This window comes from Fundulus heteroclitus, chromosome 1 (genome assembly GCF_011125445.2).
Source record: "Fundulus heteroclitus isolate FHET01 chromosome 1, MU-UCD_Fhet_4.1, whole genome shotgun sequence".
In the NCBI taxonomy this organism is placed as follows: Eukaryota; Metazoa; Chordata; class Actinopteri; order Cyprinodontiformes; family Fundulidae; genus Fundulus; species Fundulus heteroclitus.
In genome coordinates this window covers 24,247,473-24,273,231 of record NC_046361.1, presented here as the reverse complement: position 1 = coordinate 24,273,231, position 25,759 = coordinate 24,247,473, and the positions used below count along the sequence as shown (strand labels likewise).

The following is a 25,759-nucleotide window of genomic DNA, read 5'->3' as shown; positions in this document are numbered from 1 at the left end:
GGCTGCTTCAAATAACTCTTGAAAGTTTATTTTTTATTTATTTATTTATTTATTTTTTACTATTTAAAATGTGGAGATTTAAGTCCTATTTATACTAGACAGTGTTTACTCCACAATACCCAAAATAGAAAAAAAATATCCTTACATATCCATAAATAATTATCTTATTTTCAGTTTTTCTGACATTAGCATTCCAGTTTGACTTCACACATTAGCAAAAACACCAAAAGGGCAGGCCTCCTAGATACCAAATAGGGAAGTGGCCAAAACAGAGAAGAGAAAATATATAATAGGATAAGAGTTAGTCAACCCTTAAAAGATTCTCCCCCTAATCAGCTCCAGAATAATTCTGCCCTTTGCCAGTTCGTACCACCATTTGTACCCACAAATTGGCCCTTTCACTTGCCATTCCATACAAGCAACCAGACCCTTTCCTTTTACATATATTTAACCATTATATCTCTTTTTATTTTTCTTGGTGGGTGGTTATTTTCATGGATTATGAAAATAAAGATCCATAAAAATGCTGTTATCTTAATTGTATTCAACTTATTACTGAATCTAGATGATGGCTTCCAGAACAAACAATGGATCTATGGTCTCTTGTAAAGTGAATTTGGGTTTAAAACAACTTTTACATCTTAAATTGGGTGTAAATCGTGAGAGATAATTAGCATTTTACAGAGAGAGATATTGTAATACCAGTCTATTCCTCTTTCAAAATGTATACCAGCATATTTATCTGCCAGCGCCTTGTCAACTCCACTACAGAAACCCACAGAGGCAAACAGATAATTTGATTTTGACAATTTGCTGCTTGCTTTCTGAATTCTGTCACACCCAACCACTCCGCTGTAATCAACTTCATGTCTTACCCTGGGGTTCCACTGATTGTGGAAGTAGGGCGCTGTGGCGTGCTTTCTGCCAGGCCCCCTATTCCACTGGGAGTGTCAGTAGATCGGAGCGCCTCTGTGCGGTTGGACTCAGATCATGCAAGGATTGCATCATTGGTCTATAGTAGTGTAATCGTAGACTTTAAATAAAATTTAAATTGTCGTCCATGGTGTCAAGTATCAAGTGAGATCCTCAGGTGGCTTGGTGCTAGAGCTGCAGGTAATGACATATTGATGCTTCAGAGTAAAATGTGATCCAAACTCTGCGTATGTTGTTTTCTTTACTTGTAAACTCGGCTGGATCCACTTTGCTTTTTATCAACTTACTTCCTGCCTGAGCCATCTGCTCTGCTCCAGATAGATGTAAAGTCGGCACGGCAAGAATAGAACAGTCTCATATTTTAGAGAATCAGCAACCCCTGACACATCGAGGACAGAAATATGCCACGGTGCACTGGGTAGAATCACTCCAACTGACTAGGGTTGCTGCGATCAGCTTTGAAGGCATGGCACAGCCACACCCTGGCACTTCCACATTCAGTGGAACCCCGGGGTTACACATGAGATCTTTTCCACCGCAACCCTGTAATCAGCTTCATGCATTGCACCTGGTACCCACACTACTTAAGCACTTAATGGTGCTCAAGTAGTCAAGATCAGATTATTAAAAGCTTTTGCCCGTAGATGGCCAGTTGGTTTTTCACATCTGATCACCATATTTTCACCACATCTCTATTTCTTGGATTTCCCTGCCTTACCTTGCAGTTGTCAGACTTCCACCAAACATTTGAACTCTGGACCCTGACCTTTGAGTTTGGTTAACATTTCAATTTGTTTTCTATCTTCTGTCTACCTGTTTATGACCCTTGCCTCTTCTATGGACTCAGAAGTACTCTACCATTCCGCTTAAAGCCTCTGCAGTGAGTAAAACCTCCTTTCACCAGTGCCTGGCAGAAACCAGTCTGCTCCTGTAGAGGCTACATCCAGGTTTCTAGAATAAATAGACCTTTTAAGCACAACTCTGTATCTGACTTGAATCTTTGATCTACAGTTTGTTCTTTCTGATATTAATTTGGTATTGAGCTAGTGTTTTCTTTGCGTTTAATCACAAGGAGAAAATTAATTGAGAATTTGGCTGTTGTCAAGTGATAATTTTCTGTTGCAGGTGGAGAAATCAAGCAGAACTGTAAAGACCAGTTTGCACTAATGAATTAATACCAACCATAAAAGCACATAACTATAATAATTATTTCTCAAAATGACTAATGATCTGTTCTCAGCAGCCCTGTAAAAGGATCAATAAGCAAAATTTTATTATTTTAGATAGAACAAAACAATAGTTTTGTGAAGAATTAAAGGTATCTTTTAAGATGGACTATGGTTAAATGTCTGTCATCTCTGTGTGTTGTTCTCCAATCTTATGAACAATGTTTGTGAACAGCTGCCCCCCCCCCCACCCCCCCGCCCATAAAATGCCACAGCAGGCACAAAATGGCGGAGAGCATGCCCATCGGATCAAAATGTTCTCTTGCTAACAGTATTATAAAGTTATGCGTTACTTACATCTTCACTTGACATGTTTATTTGAAAGGTAATGCTGTTTTGATGTGTTTTCATCCTCTGCAAATAGGTTTATATGAGCCAATGGGTGCTGGTGCGAAGATAGAGAGAGGCGTGGATTGATACACATCTTGTTTTGGTCTACAGACAGAGCTCAAGCTCTACTGAGTGTTGAAAAATCACTTGTAGTTCCGCCAAGGCTTTTTAGGATTTGACATTAACTCTCTTGTGGTTGTTTTGTAGCACAAGTTAAGTAAAAATTGTACCTTTGTTGTGGGCTTACGTTTCTAAGTTAAAATTACATACAAGCATAGCTTTTAATAATTTCTTTAGCCACATTTATCGTGATTCCACTTCTGTTTGTAGCCAAATGTAAAATAATTTTCTGATGGCATGAATAAAGATATTTAGAAAACATTCGGGATAAATTATACTGGAAACTGTAAGCCTTACCAGCTCATCCAGCACCTGACCTTACAAATGCTCTTGAAGAATGGTCAAGAAAATTACATAAACAGCCTTAAACCTTGTTGGCAATCTGCTCGGAAAATGTGGGTTTGTTGTAGCTGCAAAAGGTGGCACAACTAAGAGAGGTTTATAAGAAAAGGCAAGTAACCTAATACTTGTATGAAGAGAGTGTACCTCAGTGCGGTTTAATTGTAATTGTATTGTAACAATACAATATTGTAAATTGTATAGAAAGAATACTTAAATAAAAAGCTTTAAGTTTTCATGTAGTTTGTGTTGAAGATGAGGAACTTTTATGACGAGTGTTTCAGCTAATCTGTGCAGCTTTCTTCTGTGATGCTCTGGCAATCTGTACCACACCTCTTACCCAATGACCTCTGGAGATGGGCAACACTAATCCCCACCCCACCTTGTAACCTAAATCCCAGAAGAGCCGTCTGGGTATATCTAAAGGCAGCAGGCAGAGCTGGTCAGAGGTCAAAGCCAGAAAAGGAGCCACTGCAGCCTCTCCTCTGTGTGAACATTATTGTGAAGGGTGATGTGCATTAACAATAAAATGGATCTATATGCCAATCACATGAAAACAGGGCACCTGATCAGAATATGTCCTGGGTGCCTCCCTTTTGGGGTTTTCCAGGCACATCCCATTGAATCAAGACCCCTGAGAATACCCAGAACTCGCTGGAGGGACTACATATTCTGTTTGCCGTGTGAACGCTTCAGGATCCCCCAGACTAAGTTGGAGGATGACACTGGGGAAAGGGATGTCTGGGTTTCTCTCTTTGACCTGTTGCAACCTAATCTTGGATAAGTAGAAGAAAATGGATGGATGGATGGAAACAGGTTTTGACTGTTAAAAATAGTCAAAACCTCGGCTTGGCCGATAGTAGTCCAGACCAACAGGCTTTTGCCAGTTTCTCCTCCAGTCAACAGAGTGGGTGGAACATGGTTAGATGACACCAGTGTTAGGGTGTCAACACTGCTTAACCATTTGTCTAATTCTTTAGATGCTAAGCTAATTAATGACAGCCTATTTTTGTTCTGTGAACTCCTGTGAATTATGGAAATGTATAATTCTAGCTGCACTTAAAAAGTACAATGTATATGTCAAGTGCAAATTCAAGGCTGGTAGAAGGCAACTGTACACCATCACTCATACTTTAAGGAGAACCTGCTCCTGACCTATCAGCCTGTTTGATAAAGTTATCAGAGTCAAAACACCGAGTCTGAAACTTTAGGGAGCTGTGTGCTTGTGTGGGGGGATGACTGAGACTCACGTCATGTTTCCTCTGGAGGTTACACATTCGTGAGACAGACAATCCACACCACAGTTCCTGGTTTAAAATCTGCTTATCGTAGGTGGTCTGCGCCAGTGGGAGGTGGGTTTGGTTGGAGAGTAGGATGACATATGCACCACAGTTTTGTGATAAAGGCCATTAAATGCACACACAAGAACAAGAAAAAAAACAACACAAATACGGTCCAAAGAAGCTTCATGTACTGAGAGATAAAATGAATGACTGGTGTTTTTGATAAAAACTAAGAAAAAGTAATCGTGGACCTGCCCTATTTCTTGCCCACCCCCTCAAAGAATTTGTTCTTGCTAGGTTTATTGAATTGTAACTGAATTCCTTCCCCTCTTTCCCATATCCACAATTCACAAGACTCGTTTTCATGCAGAGGCGTAAGCGTTAAGCCGTGTTTAATGTTTTTTCTGCACAATTTCGCTGAAGGCCAAGCGACGAAGCTAAATATTTCATCGAGGGGTTTTTATTTTGTGCACCAGGCCAAAGCAAACTAAAGGCTGTTGAAGAATGTAATCATTTATCTAAGGACCAGGGGCGACATGCTCAATTTGATCTAAAATAGGCCTCTGTGGTGCCCACAAGGAGATAGAGAAAGGGTGTGCATGAGTGCATGTGTATACATTTAAAAGAAACACATTTTGTCAAGCTTCTGGACTACTACAACCAGAGGCCAGAGGAAAATATGGTGTTTGTGTAAAAGTTCCCCTTTGTTTAAAGCACATGGGGCAGAGCATGTTACAGTGTGAGTTTTTGTTCAGTCTTGACCAGTTCTTGCATAGATGAAAGTTGAATGGAAAGTTGCAAAACTTTGATGCATGATTAATCCAGTTAAGTGAGAAGAGCTACCACTTTACTTCAAAAGAACAAAAACATGAAAGAATCACAACAAAAATCCATTCTTTCTCACAGAATCCACCATAGAGTCCTATCTAAAACGCCTCCGGAAATTGCAAATTACTGGGAGTTTTATCGGATTCTGGTAGTGTGAAGCTTTCCCATCATTCCCCAAAGGCTTTTATATCCCTATCGGTTTTGCACTAACCTACCAGAGCCTTTAGCTTGGTTGTTTAATGACTATCATTAACATATCAAGATCTGCCAATGGGTGCTGGCTGCTTTTCCCACCCCTCCTAGCACTTTCCCTGGATTGCCAAAATCAAGATGGCTCCTTTAAATCTTCAGTTGGGCCCTTCTGGGGGCAAAGAACATCAAAGTCGCCAGTCTAATTGGATTTGTTTGCAAAATCGCTAAGGAAATTTGGACATTATCTGTCTATGTACCCGTGACTAGAATGCATGTTCCCTATCGGCCATTTTTTCACTGTGGAAGTAAAACTTTCTTCTCTTGGTGGCCTGAATTAATGTAGGTTGTTTAATATTAAATCGCTAAATATTGAATACTTTTCATTTTCATTATCTTTTTTTTTTTTTGTACAAGTCCTGATCTTAGAGTTTTGGTGGTGAGTTAATGACGCTTCTGGAGGAATCCCAGTTGGATATGAAAAAATATATGCTGGTGTACAAATCTCTAGAAATCCATCAGCTTTTTTAAGACTTTCTTATTTTGAATGTGCTATTAACTCAGAATTCAAAGGAATGTGTTTTCATAGAAAACAGTGATTGGCAACATGCAAATCGCCATATCACCATGACCTATCAGTAGATATCCTGTCCCTTTGAAACTAATTTGTAGACCTCAGCAGCCTCATCGCATGGCTCGGTCTCCTACCCCAGCTGCATCTGTTAGCATTTTGTTTGGTATAGCTCAGAGCGCTCTGTGTGCTCATGTGTGTGTGTGTGTGTGTGTTTGTGTGTGTGTGTGTTTGCATTCTGTTTACCAGATGTGCATCAGATAAAGGCTGTTGAACGGCACAACTGGCTATTACACCATCACCGCTTTAGCAACATGGGGTTAGCCACAGAAATGACTATGCAGAGACAGAGTCCTTGAAGTAGATGGGACAGATTAAACTTCTGACTAAGTCGCAGCAAAACTGATACCAAAACTAATTCTAGGGAGTTCAGTCCTAGAGTCACATTGCAAGAGTGTCACTGGAGAATGAGGTTACAAACGCAGCAACAATGTCACACAAAGAAACCAAATTTGAAGCAAAATCATACTGAAAAGAGAAAATATTTGACAATGTGGTTGAAAGGGAAAGGACAATGTGGTTGAAAGGGAAAGGTAAAAAAGTGTTTAAATTAATACATCTGTTGATGTCTAATTATGATGAAGAAAATTGTTTCAGTGCCTTTTATTCATTAGAGTTTTCAGTGGATGTCGGATGTTTGGAAGGACTTCTTTGGAAGGGTTGTGAGGATATAAGCATTTCCAGCTCATCTTTAATATGTTACTCCACGATTGACCAAAAAAAAAAAAAAAAAAAAAAAAAAAAAACACAACAGGAAATAATCTTTGTACTGTTTGTACTGGAATAGTTGTCATTCATGTTGTGTTACCATATGTTCTGTAGCTGTGTATGTCATAAAAATATTCTTCATGATTTGTTCCATTTTAGAGACTATTATTTACTTCTATTTTTTAAATAACATAATATCTCTTCCTTTGTTCCCTTATCTTTGTCCTTTTCTCTCCAGATTGAGAACCTGCTGGAGCAGTTAAAGGATAAGGACAAACAGGTGGTTGGATTGAGGGAGAGGGTTCAGGGCCTTCAAACGGACTCCAGTAACACAGACACAGCTCTGGCCACGCTGGAAGAGGCTTTATCAGAAAAGGTATAAGTAAAACAGGGTGAATGGCAGGGCAGTTCTGCATTTAAGTCTTTTCTTTTTGTTGTATTATTATGTAATCACACTTCTTTTGTGTGATTACAAACTTGACTAATAAAGGGATGGCTTGGTTTTTTTTAAGGGAAGCTCTGTGGGAAGCTGTGGGAATTTTGAAGTCAAGGTGGTCCATCTGTCTAGCTGCAAGCCTTTGACTACTTTCAGGACTTCTTTCATACCAACTGATAGTAATATGATGACTTTTTACTACAGTCAAGATAATTATTACTAACAATTTTCACAGACCTTGTTTAAAAGACCTAAAATATTCCTCAATCACAGTTTTAATTTATGGTTTTATTTTTGGCTGTATTCGTGGTTATCTTTGGTTTCTAATTTAAAGCTCTTGGCACGTAAGCAATGTTGTTTTGTCTGAAAGCTCTAAAGGAGATAAAAGGAACCAAAGTTACAGATAATAAGACACACATTTAAGGTAAGATCACCCTGTTCTGCACATAGGATTGATGGTTAGAGCCACATAAAAATAAGTGCCTATGACCACCAGAAAGGATGTCTAGCCATTCATTTCAAGCATCTGGCATGATGAGGTAAGTTAATTTCTTTCAGTGCAGACAACATAGCATTGTGTGAGATTAAGGGAGGTTATTACAAGGTATTCACTGCAATTTCCATTTGCAGTTACATTAATTCTCTAGTAGTGGCACACATGTGTAACATAGTATGTGAGTGCTGCAGGGCTCATTTCTAAAACTCTTTTAGGACGTCCAAAACAATCTGTGGCAGGCTGGCTCAGTTGCAGATCAAATTTTGAATACTTCAAAGTTTAATACTTAGTAAAGTAATGTCAGTGTAACATTTTGTTATGGCAATATGTCTTTTACATTGAATCAAACATTTTCCTGCTTCTTATTTGGTTCTATTTAGTTTCTGGAAAATGTTTGAGATACATGGTAGCTTCAGATGCCGATTTTATTGACTTGATTATTAAAGGGATCCACAATTAATTGTAACAATAGACTTTATTTGAGAAATATCTATTTTAGACGTAAGAAATACAGTACAAATACTGTAAGATGTTTACTTTTAATAAATTTAAACAAAATATTGGCACATTGACGTTGCCATATTGTTTGTGCTGCAATTCATTTTGGGTAAACGACATATACTAGATCCTTTAGAGCTAGCTCCTTGCAGCCAAAACAGCAATGAGTAATGTTAAACCTTTTCAGTTTCAACCAAAGCACATTGAACTTGATGACAATGTAATAATAATAATAATGATAATAATAATAATAATAATAGCAACAACGATGAATGACACCTACCTTTCCTAGGACTGTGATCCCGGCAAGTAGTGCTTTTTGTCCGGTGTTAGGGCCAATAACATTTGCTTGGGATCAGATCGGCCCGGTCTTCAGTCCGTTTAAGTTGTGGTCTTTGGTCTGGTGTGGGGTCCGTGATTTCACATTTGGTACTGTCCAAAACGGCAGTACCTTGATTATTTAAAAGGACTTCCGGTGTTGCCTGTCTCAGATGTTTTTCCCAGTGTCTTTTGCTTGGAAGGTAGCAGGGTTTAGGCACTTTATGGATATTAATAGTTGGCATGGCAGTTGGTTGTAGCTTGCTAGGGTAAAGCCCAACTGTTAGCTCCTTCATCAATTTTGTTGGTAAAAATGACCCAAAGTCCTCTGGTGTTGAGTGTTGAGAGCACAAATATGTGTCTTTCGGAAGTTGTCTTCTTGCAACACCTTTTTCCCATTGAGCTATACTTTTTTTTGTTGTTTTTTTTATATGAGGGTTGATGGTTCACCTGACTTTTCTATTGTCTATTACTTTGAAATTACAGCCAACAGCGACAGTGTGGCATTGTCTACATTTACACCAGTCAAACGCAATACAATGAATAACTCTGTAGGTTCCAGTCCAGTAGGACCCAGCATGCATTTCGCAGGTGAAAAAAAAGGACAACCTCCACGGGTGAAAAATATAACAAAGGAGATACAATTGATGGGATGAAGAAATGGTTTGAGAAATGCATACCTAATTAAGTCACACAAATATTTATACTGGCTCAATTTAAAAATCAATGAGAATAATTGTATTAACAAAAATGCAACTTCAGTACTGTTTTTGAAGCGCAAAGACAAGAACGTTGTGGTAACGCATTTTTTGATTGAAGGGTTTACCTTACAAAAAGCTTTGTTCCGGCCTGCCAATCAAATCAAATAGCCGAACACGCAACTGTATGTGGCCATTTGCATAATAGGTTGTATTGTATTAAAGTTCTTTGCACTGAAAAGATGCTGTAGGGTTCAAGGTGAAGCAAACAAACCCACACCAAATGATGGATAGATGGATGCATAGGGGAGCTGGGTTTCTGTTGTAAACATTTCTTAATTTGTTTGCCGGCAACATGTGTGAGCAGCTGGTCTCCATAGAGACTCGTTTTTACCAAGTGAAACCCAATTTATTTTACACTATATCTATGTAGATATACTGTAAAACAACTTAAGAAAATAATCATCTTTCATAATGAAATTTATTTTTTAGATTTTGATTGATTAATTTTTTAGATCTGCGTTCATGATTAAGAAGCTCATTTTATTACAATTAGAGCTTCAACTGAATATGTGATAGATTTGATGTTACTTCATTCTGACTATGATCTAACAGATGTTACGTCCCTGTCTTGAAATAATTAAACCTTGCCTTGAACTGACTGGCTTGATGTCAGAGTGACTCCATCCTTCTTAGCTGTGTTGCACGTTTTTCATACAAGCATCTACAAAGGATTGGTTTTGAACTTCAGGCTATGAATGGTTTCCATTTCCACATTTGTACTTTAAGCTAAAAGATAGCTGCTGGCTTATGGTTTTTTGCAGGAGGTCCTGCTGAAGACTTTATAAGTGAGACAGATGTGAATGTACAACTAATACGCTGGCTTACCAGCGGCTACCTTTTTTGGTGGATTTTTCATACACATTTGCGTCAGGATTTTTTTCTTGAATGAGCTCTGTACATGCAAATGTGCATTGATGGATGGAAATATTCTGAGAGCCTCCTATGTCAGATTTTTTTTATCAGCCTATTTAGAATTAGTTATTATTATAAAAACAATGCATGTGATATTTAGACTTAAATTAAATCAATCCAAAGTTTTTTACAGTGTGTTAGAAAAGTTGATTCAATTCAATTCAACTCAATTCAATTTTATTTATATAGCGCCAAATCATGAAACATGTAATCTCAAGGCACTTTACAAAGTCAAGTTCAATCATATTATACAGATTGGGTCAGATTATACAGATTGGTCAAAAATGTCCTACATAAGGAAACCAGTTGATTGCATCAAAGTCCCGACAAGCAGCAGTCACTCCTGGGGAAGCGTAGAGCCACAGGGAGAGTCATCTGCATTGTACATGGCTTTGCTGCAATCCCTCATACTGAGCAAGCATGAAGCGACAGTGGGAAGAAAAACCACCCATTAACGGGAAGGAAAAACCTCCGGCAGAACCGGGCTCAGTATGAACGGTCATCTGCCTCGACCGACTGGGGTTACAGAAGACAGAACAGAGACACAACAAGACAGACAAACAAGCACAGAAGCACACATTGATCTAGTAATCTGTTCTACATTAGATGGTAGTAGCGGGTGAGCCGTCTTCTCTGGATGATGTCACAGTTAACAGAACGCCAGACCAGGTGTACCTACTATGAAGAAAAAGAGAGAGAGCAAAAAGTTAAAAGCTGAAATGACGACAGTCATTTCAATGTAATACAATGCAAAACTAAAGAACAGTAGACTGAAGAACAGTAGAAATCAGTAGAGTGAGAAAATTAGACCCTGATGTCCTTCAGCAGCCTAGGCCTATCACAGCACAACTATAGAGATAGCTCAGGGTATGAGCCACTCTAACTATAAGCTTTGTCAAAAAGGAAAGTTTTAACATTAGTCTTAAAAATAGATAGGGTGTCTGCCTCACGGACCAAAACTGGGAGTTGGTTCCACAGGAGAGGAGCCTGATAGCTAAAGGATCTGCCTCCCATTCTACTTTTAGAGACTCTAGGAACCACCAGCAGACCTGCAGTCTGAGAGCGAAGTGCTCTGTTAGGAACATACGGGGTAATCAGGGCTCTGATATATGATGGAGCTTGATTATTAAGGGCTTTATAGGTTAGAAGGAGAATTTTAAATTCTATTCTTGATTTAACAGGAAGCCAATGAAGGGAAGCTAAAATTGGAGAAATATGATCCCTCTTGTTGATTTTCATCAGAACTCTTGCCGCAGCATTTTGAATCAGCTGAAGACTTTGAACTGCATTTTGTGGACTTCCTGATAGTAAAGAATTACAATAGTCCAGCCTTGAAGTAACAAATGCATGGACTAGTTTTTCAGCATCACTCCTGGACAGAATGTTTCTAATTTTGGTGATATTCCGGAGGTGAAAAAAGGAAACTCTGGAAACCTGTTTAATATGGGATTTAAATGACATGTCTTGGTCGAAAACAACACCAAGATTTTTAACTTTATTACCAGAGGCCAAGTTAATGCCATCCAGATTAAGTGATTGATTAGGAACTTTATTTTTTGAAGACTCTGGCCCAAAGATTACAACTTCTGTCTTGTCAGAATTTAAATGCAGGAAATTTAAAGTCATCCAGCTTTTGATGTCATCAAGACATGACTGCAGTCGAAGTAACTGATTGGATTCATCAGGATTTATGGATAAATATAGCTGAGTGTCATCAGCATAACAGTGGAAATTAATCCCATGCTGTCTGATAATTTTGCCAATCGGAAGCATATATATAGTAAATAGAATTGGTCCAAGGACTGAACCCTGTGGTACTCCACAAGTGACCCTAGAGTTTGAGGAAGATTTATTATTAACATGAACAAACTGGATTCTTTTTCACATTATGCCACATTACAACCACAACTCTCACTGCATTTTATTATAAATATGTATGTGGTGGACTAACACAAAGTAACATGACTATAAAATGGATGAAAAAGGAAACATTGTTTTAAAAATTTAGGTGTGCATTGCCTAGTTGTGTATATTCAGACCCTTTTAATCTAATGCTCCTTAGTTTAATCATTGCAGCCAATTGCATTTAGGGTTACTCAGTTTCTTTTTCTTTTTTAGGACAAGTATAAATACAAATCATTGTGCGACCGTTTAGATCACTTTAGAACAGTTTAGATCACTCCGAATACTCCACCTCCTGGTGGTGGCAGCATCACGTTGTGGTGTTGTTCAGGTGGGAAATCGAAACAGGTCAGAATTAATGTGAAAATAGATGGAACTAAACATATACAGCAGGATCCTGGAAGAAAACTTGTTAGAGACAGCAATGGGCTATTGACCGGCACAGAGACTCATCTTCTAGCAGGACAGTTGCTGTGGAATATTTAAATCAAAGAGTATCCCTGACCTGCTATGGTCCAGTTTTAGTCCAGACCTAAATCCAATTAAGAATTTGTGGAAAAACCTGAAAATGGTTGTTCACATACAATTCCCATTCAGTCTGACTGAACTTGAGATATTTTGTAAAGAACAAGTCTTACAAAGCTTTTACACAGACGTGTTGAACACATAAGCACCTGACACTTGTCACCCTTTCTTTAAATTTGGAAAATTGCTTCCACCTCAATTATTGGCCTTGTGTTGGTCTGGTTCATAAAATTGCAATAAAATACAGTTAATTTTTGGTTGAAATGTGAATGAATACTTTTGCAATGCACTGTACTTTGCCTTTCTTTGTTTTGTGTTTTAAGTGGCTTTATGCTAAACTTAAGTAGCCTAAGTGGGGTGGGAAAAACAACCAAAAAATAAAAAAGCTCTATCTAATTGTTAACTGGAAAGTAAATCACTCTGGTTGATTTTGTTCCCATGTAGAGTTTTATATTTTACATTTGGATCAAATAAATCATGAGTCTGTGCTTTATTGACAGAAACATGTCTATTAAAGGAGTAGAGTTATTCAGCATGTGTCTTGTTGTTTGAAAATGGAGAGAAGGACACAGGACAAAGATGTTTTCACTTAAAATTATTTTTTTATCACCTAAAATTTGTTTGTGTTGCCGATGGACTTTGAAATGAATAGCATAATGGGACAATAAACTGAAAATCCCTTCTCCTCGTCGGCCCATGTGCTTACCCAGAAACCACTTCAGATATAGCCTACATATAATTCAGCTGTGATGAGGAGAATGTTGGCAAGCTTTTCAGAGTTTGTGGTCAGCACAGGGTGTGTGTAATGTGTTTACAAGGGGAGTGTGTGTGTTGCTGCTCACAAACTCTGTCACAAACCTGCTCTTGGAGCCAGTCGCCGGCCACAGCGTTGTGGTTCTAATTAACGGGCTGGGGCATTGTGTTTATAGCTAGCCCTACTCGTTAGTGTATGTCTGTCTGTGACGTTACCTTTGGGATTTTTGCTTGTTTTTAAACAGGATCCGAACCAAGTCACCTCGCTGAGTCCCATTTTATTAACGCGCCCTGGCCTTTTTATTTTACCCCCCAAAATATCCTTCAGATATTTAAAGCAATAATGTGGATAAATCAAGCAGGACCACTAAGTCAAGCGGTCTCCATCCATTGCTGTACCATGCCAGATCTAGGTAAGAAATATTATTGTCCAGTTCCACAGAAATTCAAAGCTGCCAATCATGCACTGATGCCTCGTTATTACCCTCATTGCTGTGAACCTAAATACATAAAACTTTATTAACTGCCCCAGACCACAGATAAGCACACAAGCATACACATCAACAAACTCTCGATACACACTTGGTATGCTCAGGCACATGCTCTTAGTCCTGCGGTTGATTATGATTACAGAACTGAGAAAAATTTAATTGCTGTTCATCAGCAGATTGTGTGGTATTGTTTGGCATTTATACAGTAACCAGTTTTTGTCACTAAATTATCAGCTCTCTTCTCTCTCTGTTCTGCTTGGCTCTGATCTCCTCATATGGCTGCTACTGTTTATGGTTGTATTACTAATGATGGGCATGTATTGGATTTCCTTTAGTCCCACTATGTAGAGTTTACCGGTGTTCTTTTTCAGTGAGAGGATTCTTCACACATTCCTCGAAGCAAAATATCATCTATGCGCTCACGTTGTATCGATGCTTTGATAGAGATAGCCGCTTCAAGAGTTTTTCTCACAGGTTTTTCTTACTGCCGTAGGAGCGAGTGATTGAGAACCTACGGGACCAGAAGGAACGAGAAGACAGGGTGAGACTTGAGGAGATGCAGCTGATGAGGAAGGAGAACCAGGAACTGAAGGACAAACTGGCTGCCCAGCAATCTCAAAAACTGTCACACAGCCAGGTCACAAACTCCAGCTTTATCCCGAACCAGAGGCCCGATGGGGAGGTCAGTGCAGAATGACTTTAATGCTGTCTATTGAAGCTACATTGTTTAAGATGATAGAAAACTCGAAATTCATTGATTTTTTTTTATACAATTAAATAACTCATTTATTGTAGTGATTCAATGAAAAAGTAAAATTTGTAAACATTCAATATACACCAGTTGGTAAGACAACTGAGTTGGCAGTTTTCCAGGATGCGATCATTAACAACCTTCACATGGAGGGTAAGCTTTCTTTTCTAAAGAAGCTGGCTATCTTCAAAGAGTTGTACTCTGTCAAAAAGGCATATTAGACGGTTGAGTGGAAGAAAAAAAGGTGTAGAAGAAGTTGGAATAACTACAGGCTTAAGAGGATGGGAAGCAAATCCCATTCAAGAATTTGAGGGATATTCACAAACCGAAGGCTGTGGTTGGAGTCAGTGTTTCAAGAGCCACTACACACAGACATGAGCTGCAAATGTCTTCGTTAAGCCACTCCCAAATCAGATACGTCAGAAGTGTCTTACCCAGGCAAAGGAGAAGGAAATAAAACTGAATAGAAGGTCAGTGGTCTGAAGTCCCCCTCTTAGAAAAGGTTTTTTCTTTTTTGCTTAGCAGTCAAGCTGCCAGAGTGAGGAGGTAGAGTGAAGAGACGCGTAACCTAAGCAATTTAAGGTCCAGTGTGAAGTTTCCCCAGTCAGTGGGGATTTGGAGAGTCATGTTACTTGCTGGTTTTGGTCAACTGTGTTTTCTATAGTTTAAAGCACGTGCAGCTGCTTATCAGCAAAATTCTAAAGCATTTATTGCTTTTATCTGTAGACAAACTTAATGGAGATGTTGATTTAATTTCTCAGCGCGACTAGGCTCCTTCCAACACCGTCAGCAGTATACCTGGATTAATAATCTGGCATCACTGTACTCAACTGACATGTAAACTGACATAAACCACATAGAAAATCTATAGGATATTGTCAAGAGGATGATGAGGGAAGCTAAACCCAACAAGGCAGGTGAACTGAAGGCCACTATTAAAGCAACCAGGGCTTTCTTAACACCTCCTCAGAGCACCAAGGCAATCTGCTCCATACCTTTCTGGATACTTAAATTTCTGCAAAAGGAGCCCAGACCAAGTACAGAGTACATACACCGTACAACACATGAAAATAGCTTTTATTGGCCAAACATTTATGTTATGAAAATGTTTATTTGGCCTTGAAATAACCCCTCTGTCTAATAAGAATTTATATACTGTAACATGGGTATTTCCCTTTTTGAATTGCAGTGAAATAAATTACATTTTGAAGATACTCTAATTTATTGATATGCACCTGTCTGTGTATAAGTGTTAATCAGGGCTGGTGGATATTGCCTGCTTTATCCTTTATTCTGTGTGGTCTGCAGAAAAACAGTCATGTACCCTGTATTTACAAGGCTAACATCTACAGTATTACTAATTGCACCGTCTTACCTCCCTGTGAGCCTCCACAATGTTGTTGATAGTTCTCTAGAAGGAACGCCTGCCAGTGCTATGTCTCCTCAAATGAAGGGATGAATTAAGAGCGACTGATTTATAGACAGAAAGAATCCCTGTTTCCTTGTTTTAAAGCCATGTCAGGGGCCTTGCTTATTTTTTCTCTGCTCTTTTTTTTTCTTCTTCTCGTAAGCTTACAAGCCTGGACAGAGTCTGTTCCTGGCAGAGTTTACAAGACTGTTTTTTCTCTCTTTTCTTTATACTCATAAAAACGGTACACACATCTCGTTCCTGTGAAATGATACCTTGCTGGATGTTGATGAGGCACCACATTAAAGTGGCAGCCGCTCTACAACTCCGTTGTGAACAGGTTCACACTGTCAGAAATTCTGCCATAATTTGTCTATTATGTATGCTCTGCAGAAATCAGACCTGTTATGTAAACTTGCACAGCTTGAAAAAGGCAGATGAGGTCTGTGAATTATTTTTTTTTATATGTTTGTGTGCGCAAGGGTTTTTCTCTTTGCTTGTGCATGCATGTCGGCACAAAAACAGCTTTTGGCATGTGTACATGCAGGTATTTGTGTTGATCTATTCAAGTCTGTTGATCCTGCTGGCGTGCGGTGACCTGGTAGAACCTCTGTTACTCTACTGATCAGCCGAGGTTGACAGAAACAACTGGCCTTCCCCTCAGTGTAACTGTTGGCCTCCTTTTCCATAGTAACAGGCAGAATACAGTCAGATGTTGCTAAATTGCTTATTTAAAGCCATAATAAATACCACACATTGCACACAGCCATGGGAATCTCTCAGTATAGTTGGGAACATTAGAAATCAAATTCAGCTTAAGCAGGATGTTTAGAAATAGATTACATAAATACAGAAGAGAAAATCCAACATCCTGTCTAACATCTGGTATATGCATTACAAACTTTTAGAATAAATCAAGAGATCAAGCAAAATACAACACTTCCTTAGGACACTTTAATTAGCAATGTGTTAATATGACCTCTCGACATGCATCGTTTGAACTGTTTTATCATCCAACTGTGTCTTTTTCAGTGTGCAGAGATTAGAACAGAACAGAATAGCGCAATCCTTTATTAAATGGGGGACTTTCCCAGTGTAACAGCAGAAGAAAGTTGGTGCTGCATAAAATGCCTTTCTGATTTGTTGCACCCATTGTTGCTGCTGATTAGCTGAAGTGGAAAACGGAAGGAAAGTTTGAATATTTGCTTATATCTGAAGATAAGCAATGCATATGTTTTTCGTCAAAATCGGATAATGTTTGATACTGAGACTTTCCACGATTAATAGTACTGTCAGATCACTCCACTCTTGTTTAGATAGTAAATGGATGCCCTAAAGTTATTTTTCTTGTTCTTTCTACATTTAAGGATCATTATAAAGACAATTTTGTGAATCAAGAACATAAAACCAGAAAATGAAATCTTTCATGCCACTGTTACTTCATTGTGGTGGGCGTTGCTTAGTTGACTCAATTTGGACAAATTGATCTTTAGAATAAATTTGAGAAAATTATGTAATCATTCTGAAGACATTTTATACATATAATTACAGTTCACACCAGATATTTACATATCCTGTAAAAAAGATGTACCCTTTTTTTGTCTCACTACTTTGAACATGAAATCAGACCAAACCTTTCTGCTTTTAGGTAAGTTAGGATGTTTTTAGTTACTATTCAAGTTTAGGCAAGGGAAGTTTATTTGTATAGCACATTTCAGTAACAAGAAAATTTAAAGTGCTGTGCATGAACAGAACAAAGAAAAGAAAACATTACACAGGAAAGTACACTGCAGTGGAATAGTAGCAGCAGGTTAAAAAAAAGATAGGTTGGATAACAAACTTCAACATTAACATTCAAAGACAATTCTGAACAAATAGGTTTTTTACCTTGATTTAAAGTGACTCAGGGTTTCAGTTTGCTGTATCTGAATCATGTTAGAGGTTATTCATTTTTCTTGGAAAATATTGTATTACTTACCATGAGTTTTATATTTTTGGGAAAACCCATATAATGATTGCATGGCTTTGTAAGCTTCTGACTCTCTGCTTCCTTGTATGAGATTAGGGAGGCTGGTGTGGATACACACAGCTGAGGGATGGATGTAGCTACATTGTTCAGCAGATTAAAAAAAACATATTGAACGACTTTTTAAGTATAAAGAGCACAGGAATTTCATGGTAAGATGTGTTCTTTGTCCCAGAGTTGAACACATTTTGGTAGAAAATATAAGTATAAACCCAAGAAAAAAAGAGCTGGTAAAATTGTCATTATTCCTAGTCAAATGAGTCCCATGCTTGTATAGACCGAAAGGCCACTCATAGAAGCCATGACTTCTAAAGCAACGTAAAAGACCTAACCCTATTTTTCACATGTTCTTAGGGTCAGAAATCTCATATTTTGGAGGCTTGTGGTCATGTGCTATGCTGAAACTAGAATGAGGCTAGAATGACCATCATTACACATGTAGGAAAAAGGCCCAAGCTTGTAACCCTGACAACACCATAAGTACTGTGAAATTTGGGGAAGGTAGCACCATTTGGGGGTATTTTGCAGCAGGACAAAGTCATGCACTTCATGAAATAGATGACATCATGAGAGAAGGACATTGTTTGAAAATATTGAAGCAATATTATAATACATCAATCAGGATCCCCCAGGCTTGGACATAAATTGCTCTTCACAATGTACAGTGACATAAAGCATGCTGTCAAATTAGTTGCAAAGTGGCTTGAGTGACAACAAAGTAGTGTTTTTGAGTGGCTATCACAATACCCTGATATCAAATTTATGGACAGAGCTGAAAAGATGTGTGTGGGCAAGACGCCCTACACACATGACTCAGTTTCTGTGAGAAGCTTATGGACGGGTTCTCAAAGCTTTTGACCCAGGTCATACAGTTTAAATGGTTATTTTACCAAATAATAGGGAACACCGGGCAAACTTCTAAACTTAAAGACAAAACATTATCAAATATAACCTTTCTGGCAGTTAGCAAATAGAAAATTTTCTAAGAAAAACATAAAGACACACTAAAATAATTAGGTTTTAGTGTGGGTTATTGTCAGGGAGTGGGATCTGGTTTTAGCTCTATGTAAGATATATTATATTGTCAGAGTTTGGCTGAAACTAAACAGCTATTTTTTTCCCCTAACTTAATTAATAGAATGATTAGTCTACTTGTGTATCTGAGTTAAAGTGACTGTCATCAGTTTTTATTTGACTAAATGAAATGGATACACAGTTGTATTTCCTCTCAGGTTGTATACAGTCTGTGGCCCACTCACAGTACCTGCAGATGTGTTTATTTTGGAGTCAGACAAGCTGTTAACTGTGCTTTTAATCGGTACCTAAGAGCTTTGTTGACCATACTACATCCTCTTCCTCTTTCCATAAAGCTGTATTTGTTCAGTTCACCAAAGGACACCTGGAGCTAAACACAAGCATTTTGAATTGGAAAAAAAAACTCAAAGAAAGAAGTGACTATTCCAGGAATGCTTTGCAAAAATCAGCCCAAAACTCTTCTGCTATACTTACTATACTATACAATTTCTTCATCTGTCTTCAGTTACTTTTCACTTGTATTAAAAAGAGACATAGATAAACCAACAGTGCAGTTTTGTTTGAGAAATGAATATAGAATATATACATATTTTAAAAAGGAAATATAAAATGCAAAAGGTTAATGGGGAGCCTCTAATTAGGAGCAGCACACAGACCAGTGTCCTCATTTAAAAAAATATTAAAAACTATTTGCCCTCAAGAGCCATTTATCAACGAGTGATAAAAATGATTTAGTTTGTGTTGTATCTTTAGTGACTCCAGTCCATTTAAGCCTAATTAAGAGCTTTTGTTTATTTGAAGACTATATGTGGAGTTAATAAAATAAGGGCATTCTGACATGTTCTCCCTTTTTAGAAAGATCTCGAAGAGTTACTTCAATAGCCATATATTGGATACAAATTCTTATTTATTTAACCTAATCTCCTACTCCTTCATACTCATTTTAGACACATATTTCTGAGCAAAGCAGAAAACAATGCAGCAGTTGCATTTTTTACAGTTTGGGAGCCCATGTAACATATTTCAATTAATGTTTGGGCTACAAGGTGTATCTAGCAAAACAGAACTCTGGGTATTTATTTTTTTTATGCTGCTAACCCCTGTGATGGGATAGTGGCAGATAAATGGCTGGATGAATTGTAAATAAATGGTCCATGATGATGGATAGGTGGGTGATGGATGGATGAATGGCTGGATGGATGGATGGTTTGATCCACCCATCTTGAGGTAACCTGGAATAAAAAAAAAATACAGTTGTAATGTGCTGCAGATGGGCTAATGTGTTAATAATCATTAGAAACTAACTGTCTTTTATAGGTTAGTATGTAAGGTTATTGTACGTGGCAGAAATATTATCTGGTACTGACCCTTACCGTAGTGGAGTTTAAGAGGCTTTTGAGGCTGAAGCAAGGCTTCATTCAACCTATTATTCTGCAGTTTCTGATTACATAGTCTAAAGCTGGGGTAACCAACATGTTGCCCACGGGCACCAGGTAGCCCCCAAGGACCATATGTGGTAGCACAACCCTCCAGTGAGCTGCATTTAAATGTTATTTTATTAAGTTGCTTTTCCCTTTTAATCATACTTGCATTTGCATAGATTTAAAAATGACAAAAGCATCAAAAACATATTTATATTACGTGAAGTTGAGGTGAGCTTGGACTCTTGAAGTTCATAGGTCAGTAGAGGTAGCCTTTCGTATGACAGTACTGATGAAGTAACTCTTAGTTTAAAAAAAATGGTGATCCCTGGTCTAAAGCACGGAAAGATTGAAATTTGAGTTGGTAAGTTCCAGGATCTATGTCTCAGTGAAATACTGAAATATTTCACTTTCTGCCTTGTCCAAAGTAGCTCAGTTTAATATCTCCCATTAGCAAAGTTGTTTTAATCAACAGGTTTTAGAAAGTGCATCTAAACCAATAATGAAAGAAATTGCCTAAAATCTTTCATAGCATAACCCATGAAGTCTGTATCACTTTTAAGCCACAGTGAGTTTGTGATGAGACTCATTTAAAAAGGGTCAAAATTATGCATGCTTTGCTGATGAATGCTTCGGCGTTATAAGAAAAATTGATACCAGTGCATTTCTGTCTAGAGGGGACTTCTTCCCAAGAACCATTATAGTTAGGTTCACCAGAGTTAGAGTTTTACTCTCTTAGCTTTCTCCTTTTTATTTTGGTCACTTTCAAATGTTAGTCATCCTTAAAGGAGCAATACGTGATTTTTCACCACTAGGTGGGGCTTGAGCACTGTTTGTAGACAAAGACAAGATGTGCAACAAGCCACGCCTTTCTCTACCTCCACTCCAGCTTCAACCCGGCACCCCCGTCCCCTCACATTTTTCACCCGGTGACTTGTATAAATAAACGGTGCCATCTTTCAGAGGAACATGTCTAGTGAAGAAGTAACTCATAACTTTATAATGCTATTAGCAAGAGAACGATTTGATCTGCTGGGCATGTTCTCCGTCATTTTGTGCCTGGCGGTGGCACTTTACGGGTAGGAAGGGGCTAAGCACTGAGTGGCAGCTGTTCACATGCACACTCCTGCACGTGCATGCATGCACAGCTGGCCCAGCTATGTAATCAAGAGACGTCATACCACAGTCCATTTTAAAAGATATATTTAGTCATTCACAAAAATTGTTTTAGTTCTTTCTAACTGAAAGAATTACATTTTGCTTATTTTTTCTTTAAGGACATCTCAGGCAAAAACTCAAATTACTTTGACGTTTGAGGTTAAAGGTCTCCTTTATTTGTAATCCTCACACCCAACATATATAATCATAGTTAAAAGAGTTTCTTTTCTAATTACATAAATATTACCCAGATGTATAGGCTAAGTGCATGGTTTCAGATAACATTTCAGGAATTTCAAGCCTTCTTAAAGTTTGGAAATTACAGTTTTGCTAAACGGATAGATGTTGCTGCTTGCTACCATTACGGCCACACGTGGCATAGCATCTTCACATGGACACAGTTTGTCCATTATCAAGGATTGCCTTAAATAAAAAAATTCAAGGAGGAAGATAAAATGAAAATGAAAACATTACATTGTGTTACTGAAACCAAAGTACAACACTGCACATACTGTGTTGAGATTATGGAGCAGCAGAAAAGGACTGAAGGAATCGGTAAAGAAACAATGAAAACCAAACAGTTTATATGTTCTTGGACGGAGGGAGAAAAGCAAGACAAAACAATTGGGAGTAGTCAGGTGAGTAATGAACGACAGTTGGGGACAGTGAGGGCACAGAGCTAAGGGTAAAGGAGAATAATTATCAGGGACAGAGTTGGAGCAGAGAAAGGGACACAAGGAAGGATATCTAACACTAAAGTAAATCGAGAGGTAAAATATAAAAAGAATAAACTGAAAAAAGCTCCAAACAACAAAATAACAAAAATAGAGAAACACAGATCAAAACTAAAACATACCACTAGTGGATCGTGACATTCATAGCTGTCTGTTATGTATGTTTGGTGCCAATTTCGGAATCATTTATTCCACAGGAACTGAGCTAGCAGCTAGTTTATGTTTTGTTTTTGTAAATGAAGGCTGTAGTTCACCCATGATTAATGGAAACGAAAATTAAATGCAATTTTGTTTGGAGAGAGGATAAATATTGACAGCTGGTATTTCATGGCAGCAAAATGAAACAGATTAAGATTTTTTAAATGGTAGTTAAACATTTTTAGGTTAAAGTAAAAAAAAAAAAACAACAACATAATAATTTTGAATTTGTCAACCACAATAGGAGCAAATATGTAAAAGATTTACTTTTAATGTTTGTCAGGGCTAGCTGAGGAAATGAGTGCAAGTTAATGTTAAAGTTCGTGAAACAAGACTGTGTGTACAAGTGTTTGTGCACATTAAGTTGATTTTGTTTAAATTATCGGCCCCATCTGTCTCAACAAGTAAAAAAATCTTCACAAACACAGTTGACAGAGAGAGGTAAAGCTTTAAAGAAGAAGGGAGAAGTTGAGAGGAGGGTAATTCTAGGTTAGAAAGTACCTCTGGCATATTTTTTTGTTCTCAGGGAAGAATCGATTTAGTGTGGTTAAAGAAAAAGAGGGAACCAAACCAAAAAAAATCAATGAGACTGTGATGTGTGGTTTTCTCATAAAATCACAGTCAAAACATCATGGGAGTCAATAATTATGAAATGATAATAACTAAACTCACAACTTTACATGAAAAATTGCCCTGAGGAGGCAAATAATTGAAGGAAACCACAGTAAAGAAGACTTTGGGGATGTTTATTTTCAAGTAAAAAGTACAAAAAATATGCTGGTTCATATACAGTTTTCTTTTTTAATATAAAATATTTGTTTATTAACCTTTAGGTTCAACCCAAAGTAGATGGGCTTCCAGCAGTCAGCCCCACGGTATGTTCTGTATTTTGTGCCTGTTGTCTGTGTTGGGTCACCTACATGCATCAGCATCTCACACATAATTTAACCATGTGATCTTCTAACTGTAGTATAAGTTATACAGGATTCCTATACAAAAAAAAAGGAAAGAATCTGGAATTTGATTTTTTTTAAGCATAAGTATTTTCTTGATACTTCAAGGAAAAAGGAAAATAGACTAGTGAAAATGACTTGTATTTTTAGACTTTATGTTCAGATCTAACCATCCTGATTATGGGTGAAGTCCATTTATCTGAAACAGAAACCGAATTTGCAAGTATAGCTTACTTTTGTGTAACACGTGGAGATACAGTAAATTTGACAAATATCTCCTCAGCTAAAGGTTTATGGAATTCAAGCACTAATTTAAAAAAAACTGTGTTTTCATTAAAGTGTATCTGAGCATAATGTACATAGTCTAGCAGAAGTATACTATATTACCAAAAGTAGTCGCTCCCCTGCCTTAACTTGGATATGAACTCAAGTTACCTCCGGTTTTTAATGCAGAGAGTTCAATATGATGTTGGTCCACCCTTTGCAGCTCTAACAGTTTTAACTAGTCTAGGTCAAGGTCATTCATACCCAAACTCTGTCCTCATCTTGATGGACCTTGCTTTGTGCACTGTTGCACAGCCATGTTGGAAGAGGAAGGGACCGTCTCCAAACCTTCTCTTGGTAATCTGAAGCATTCAGAGTTCCTTTCACTGAAACTAAGGGGCCAAGCTCAGCTTCTAAAAAAAAAAAAAAACACCCCCACACCCGAAATCCCCCTCCACAAAACTTTACACTTGGTCCAATAGAGTCAGACAAGTACCGTTCTCCAGGCAACCGCCAAACCTAGACTCATCCATCAGATTGCCAGATGGAGAAGTGCAATTCTTCACTCCAAGAGACATGCCTTCACTGTTCCAGAGTTCAGTGGCGTTGTGTTTTTTTAACACTGCATCCAGCACTTTGCATTGGATGTTGCTGCTTGACCATGGAAACCCATCCCATTAAGCTCTCACTGTTCCTGTGCTAATCTGAAGGCTACATTAATCTTAGAGGTCTGTAGTGAGCAAATCTGCAAAAAGTTAGCAACATCTGCACACAGTAAGTCTCCGCATCCGCTGCCCCCGCTCTGTCAGTTCACGTGGGCTTCCACTTCATGGCTGAGTTGCTGTTGTTCCCATTCGCTTCCACTTTCTTGCATTACCACTGACAGTTGACTGTGGAATAATTAGGAGCAAGGAAATTTCCTGACTGGACTTATTGCACAAGTGGCATCCTATCAAAGAACAACTCTGGGATTCACTAATTGTCTCGTTCATACTTTCCATAATTGACCCGGAAGCAGCAAACACAAAGACAGTAGTGCAATGAAAGACAGTAGTGCAATGTAATAGGTTAATTGAAGGGGAATGTGAAAGTTTATCTGGGTTCTGGACAGGTTGAAAGGCTCTGGTCATGGACTGTGGGGAAATGAAAGGAGAGAGGTGAGAACAGACAACAGACAGGGTGGCTAGATGATGTGGCAAAGGCTAACTTATGGATAGGATGATATACCAGAGGGAGAGAGGCATGTAGCGGTTGCTGTTGGTGGAAGCGAGCAGAAGTGTGGCTCGGGGTTCATCCACTATGGACGGTGGACAGGCCTGATGGTAATCGAAGTCAGGGACAGCAGTGGAATCGGAGGAGCAAAGTCCAACTGGGGTGCGAGGAAGTTCTGGGGACTCAAAACCACCAGAGGACTGTCTGAGGAGAGTTCTTGGAGAAACCAGACCGGAACAAGGTTTGACTTGAGAAAGAAACCGAGGGAAACTTGGAACCACGTAGGAAACTTGGAGCAAGGATCTAGTCAGGTACCTCTCAGGTGAGCTAATGCTCCAATGCCCTCCATCCGTCTCCAGCCGCCTTAAGTACTCCTCCTGATTGGCTTAGACAGAAATCACCTGTGGCTGGCTTCCACCTGTCACACCCTGCAGGCAAAAGGTAGGAACAGCACAACACCTCTACTGCACAGAACCTGCATACCTGACACCTATTCTTCCACTAATGTTTGTAGAAACAGTCTGCATGCCTAGGCGCTTGATTTTATACACCTGTGGCCACAAAAGTGATTGGAACACATGTTTGATTATTAGGATGGGCGAGCGAATACTTTTGTCTATATAGTGTATTTTTACCCTTTAAACCTTTTTACATTTTGTCATGTTATAACCCCAAACTCCAATGTATTGTGTTTATCCTTTTTTAAATCTGATGTCCCAAAATAAAATCCACTGCAACATACTGGCCCCAGAAGCTGTAAAAAACAGTCCACCTGTCAGTATAATAACAGCTTTTCTGTCAAGTCCTCAGAGGCTTATTAGAAAATATTAGTGAACAAACAACATAATGTTGTTATACAACTTAACATCAAGTGTTAAGTTGTATAAGAGCTTAAAGCATGGTTGGGTTACACCAACATC

At 38.4% G+C, this 25,759-nt stretch overlaps 1 protein-coding gene across 2 annotated transcripts in view; it reads left to right on the top strand.

The window, feature by feature from the left end:
- The window catches only part of LOC105935874 (ELKS/Rab6-interacting/CAST family member 1), a 230,611-nt gene that overhangs the window by 66,034 nt on the left and 138,818 nt on the right, over window positions 1–25,759 (top strand). For both annotated transcript variants that reach the window (XM_036138446.1, XM_036138454.1), the window contains exons 9-11: window positions 6,826–6,963; window positions 14,173–14,361; window positions 23,244–23,285. In XM_036138446.1, coding sequence (XP_035994339.1) covers window positions 6,826–6,963; window positions 14,173–14,361; window positions 23,244–23,285 — 369 coding nt within the window. The remainder of the gene's footprint in view (window positions 1–6,825; window positions 6,964–14,172; window positions 14,362–23,243; window positions 23,286–25,759) is intronic.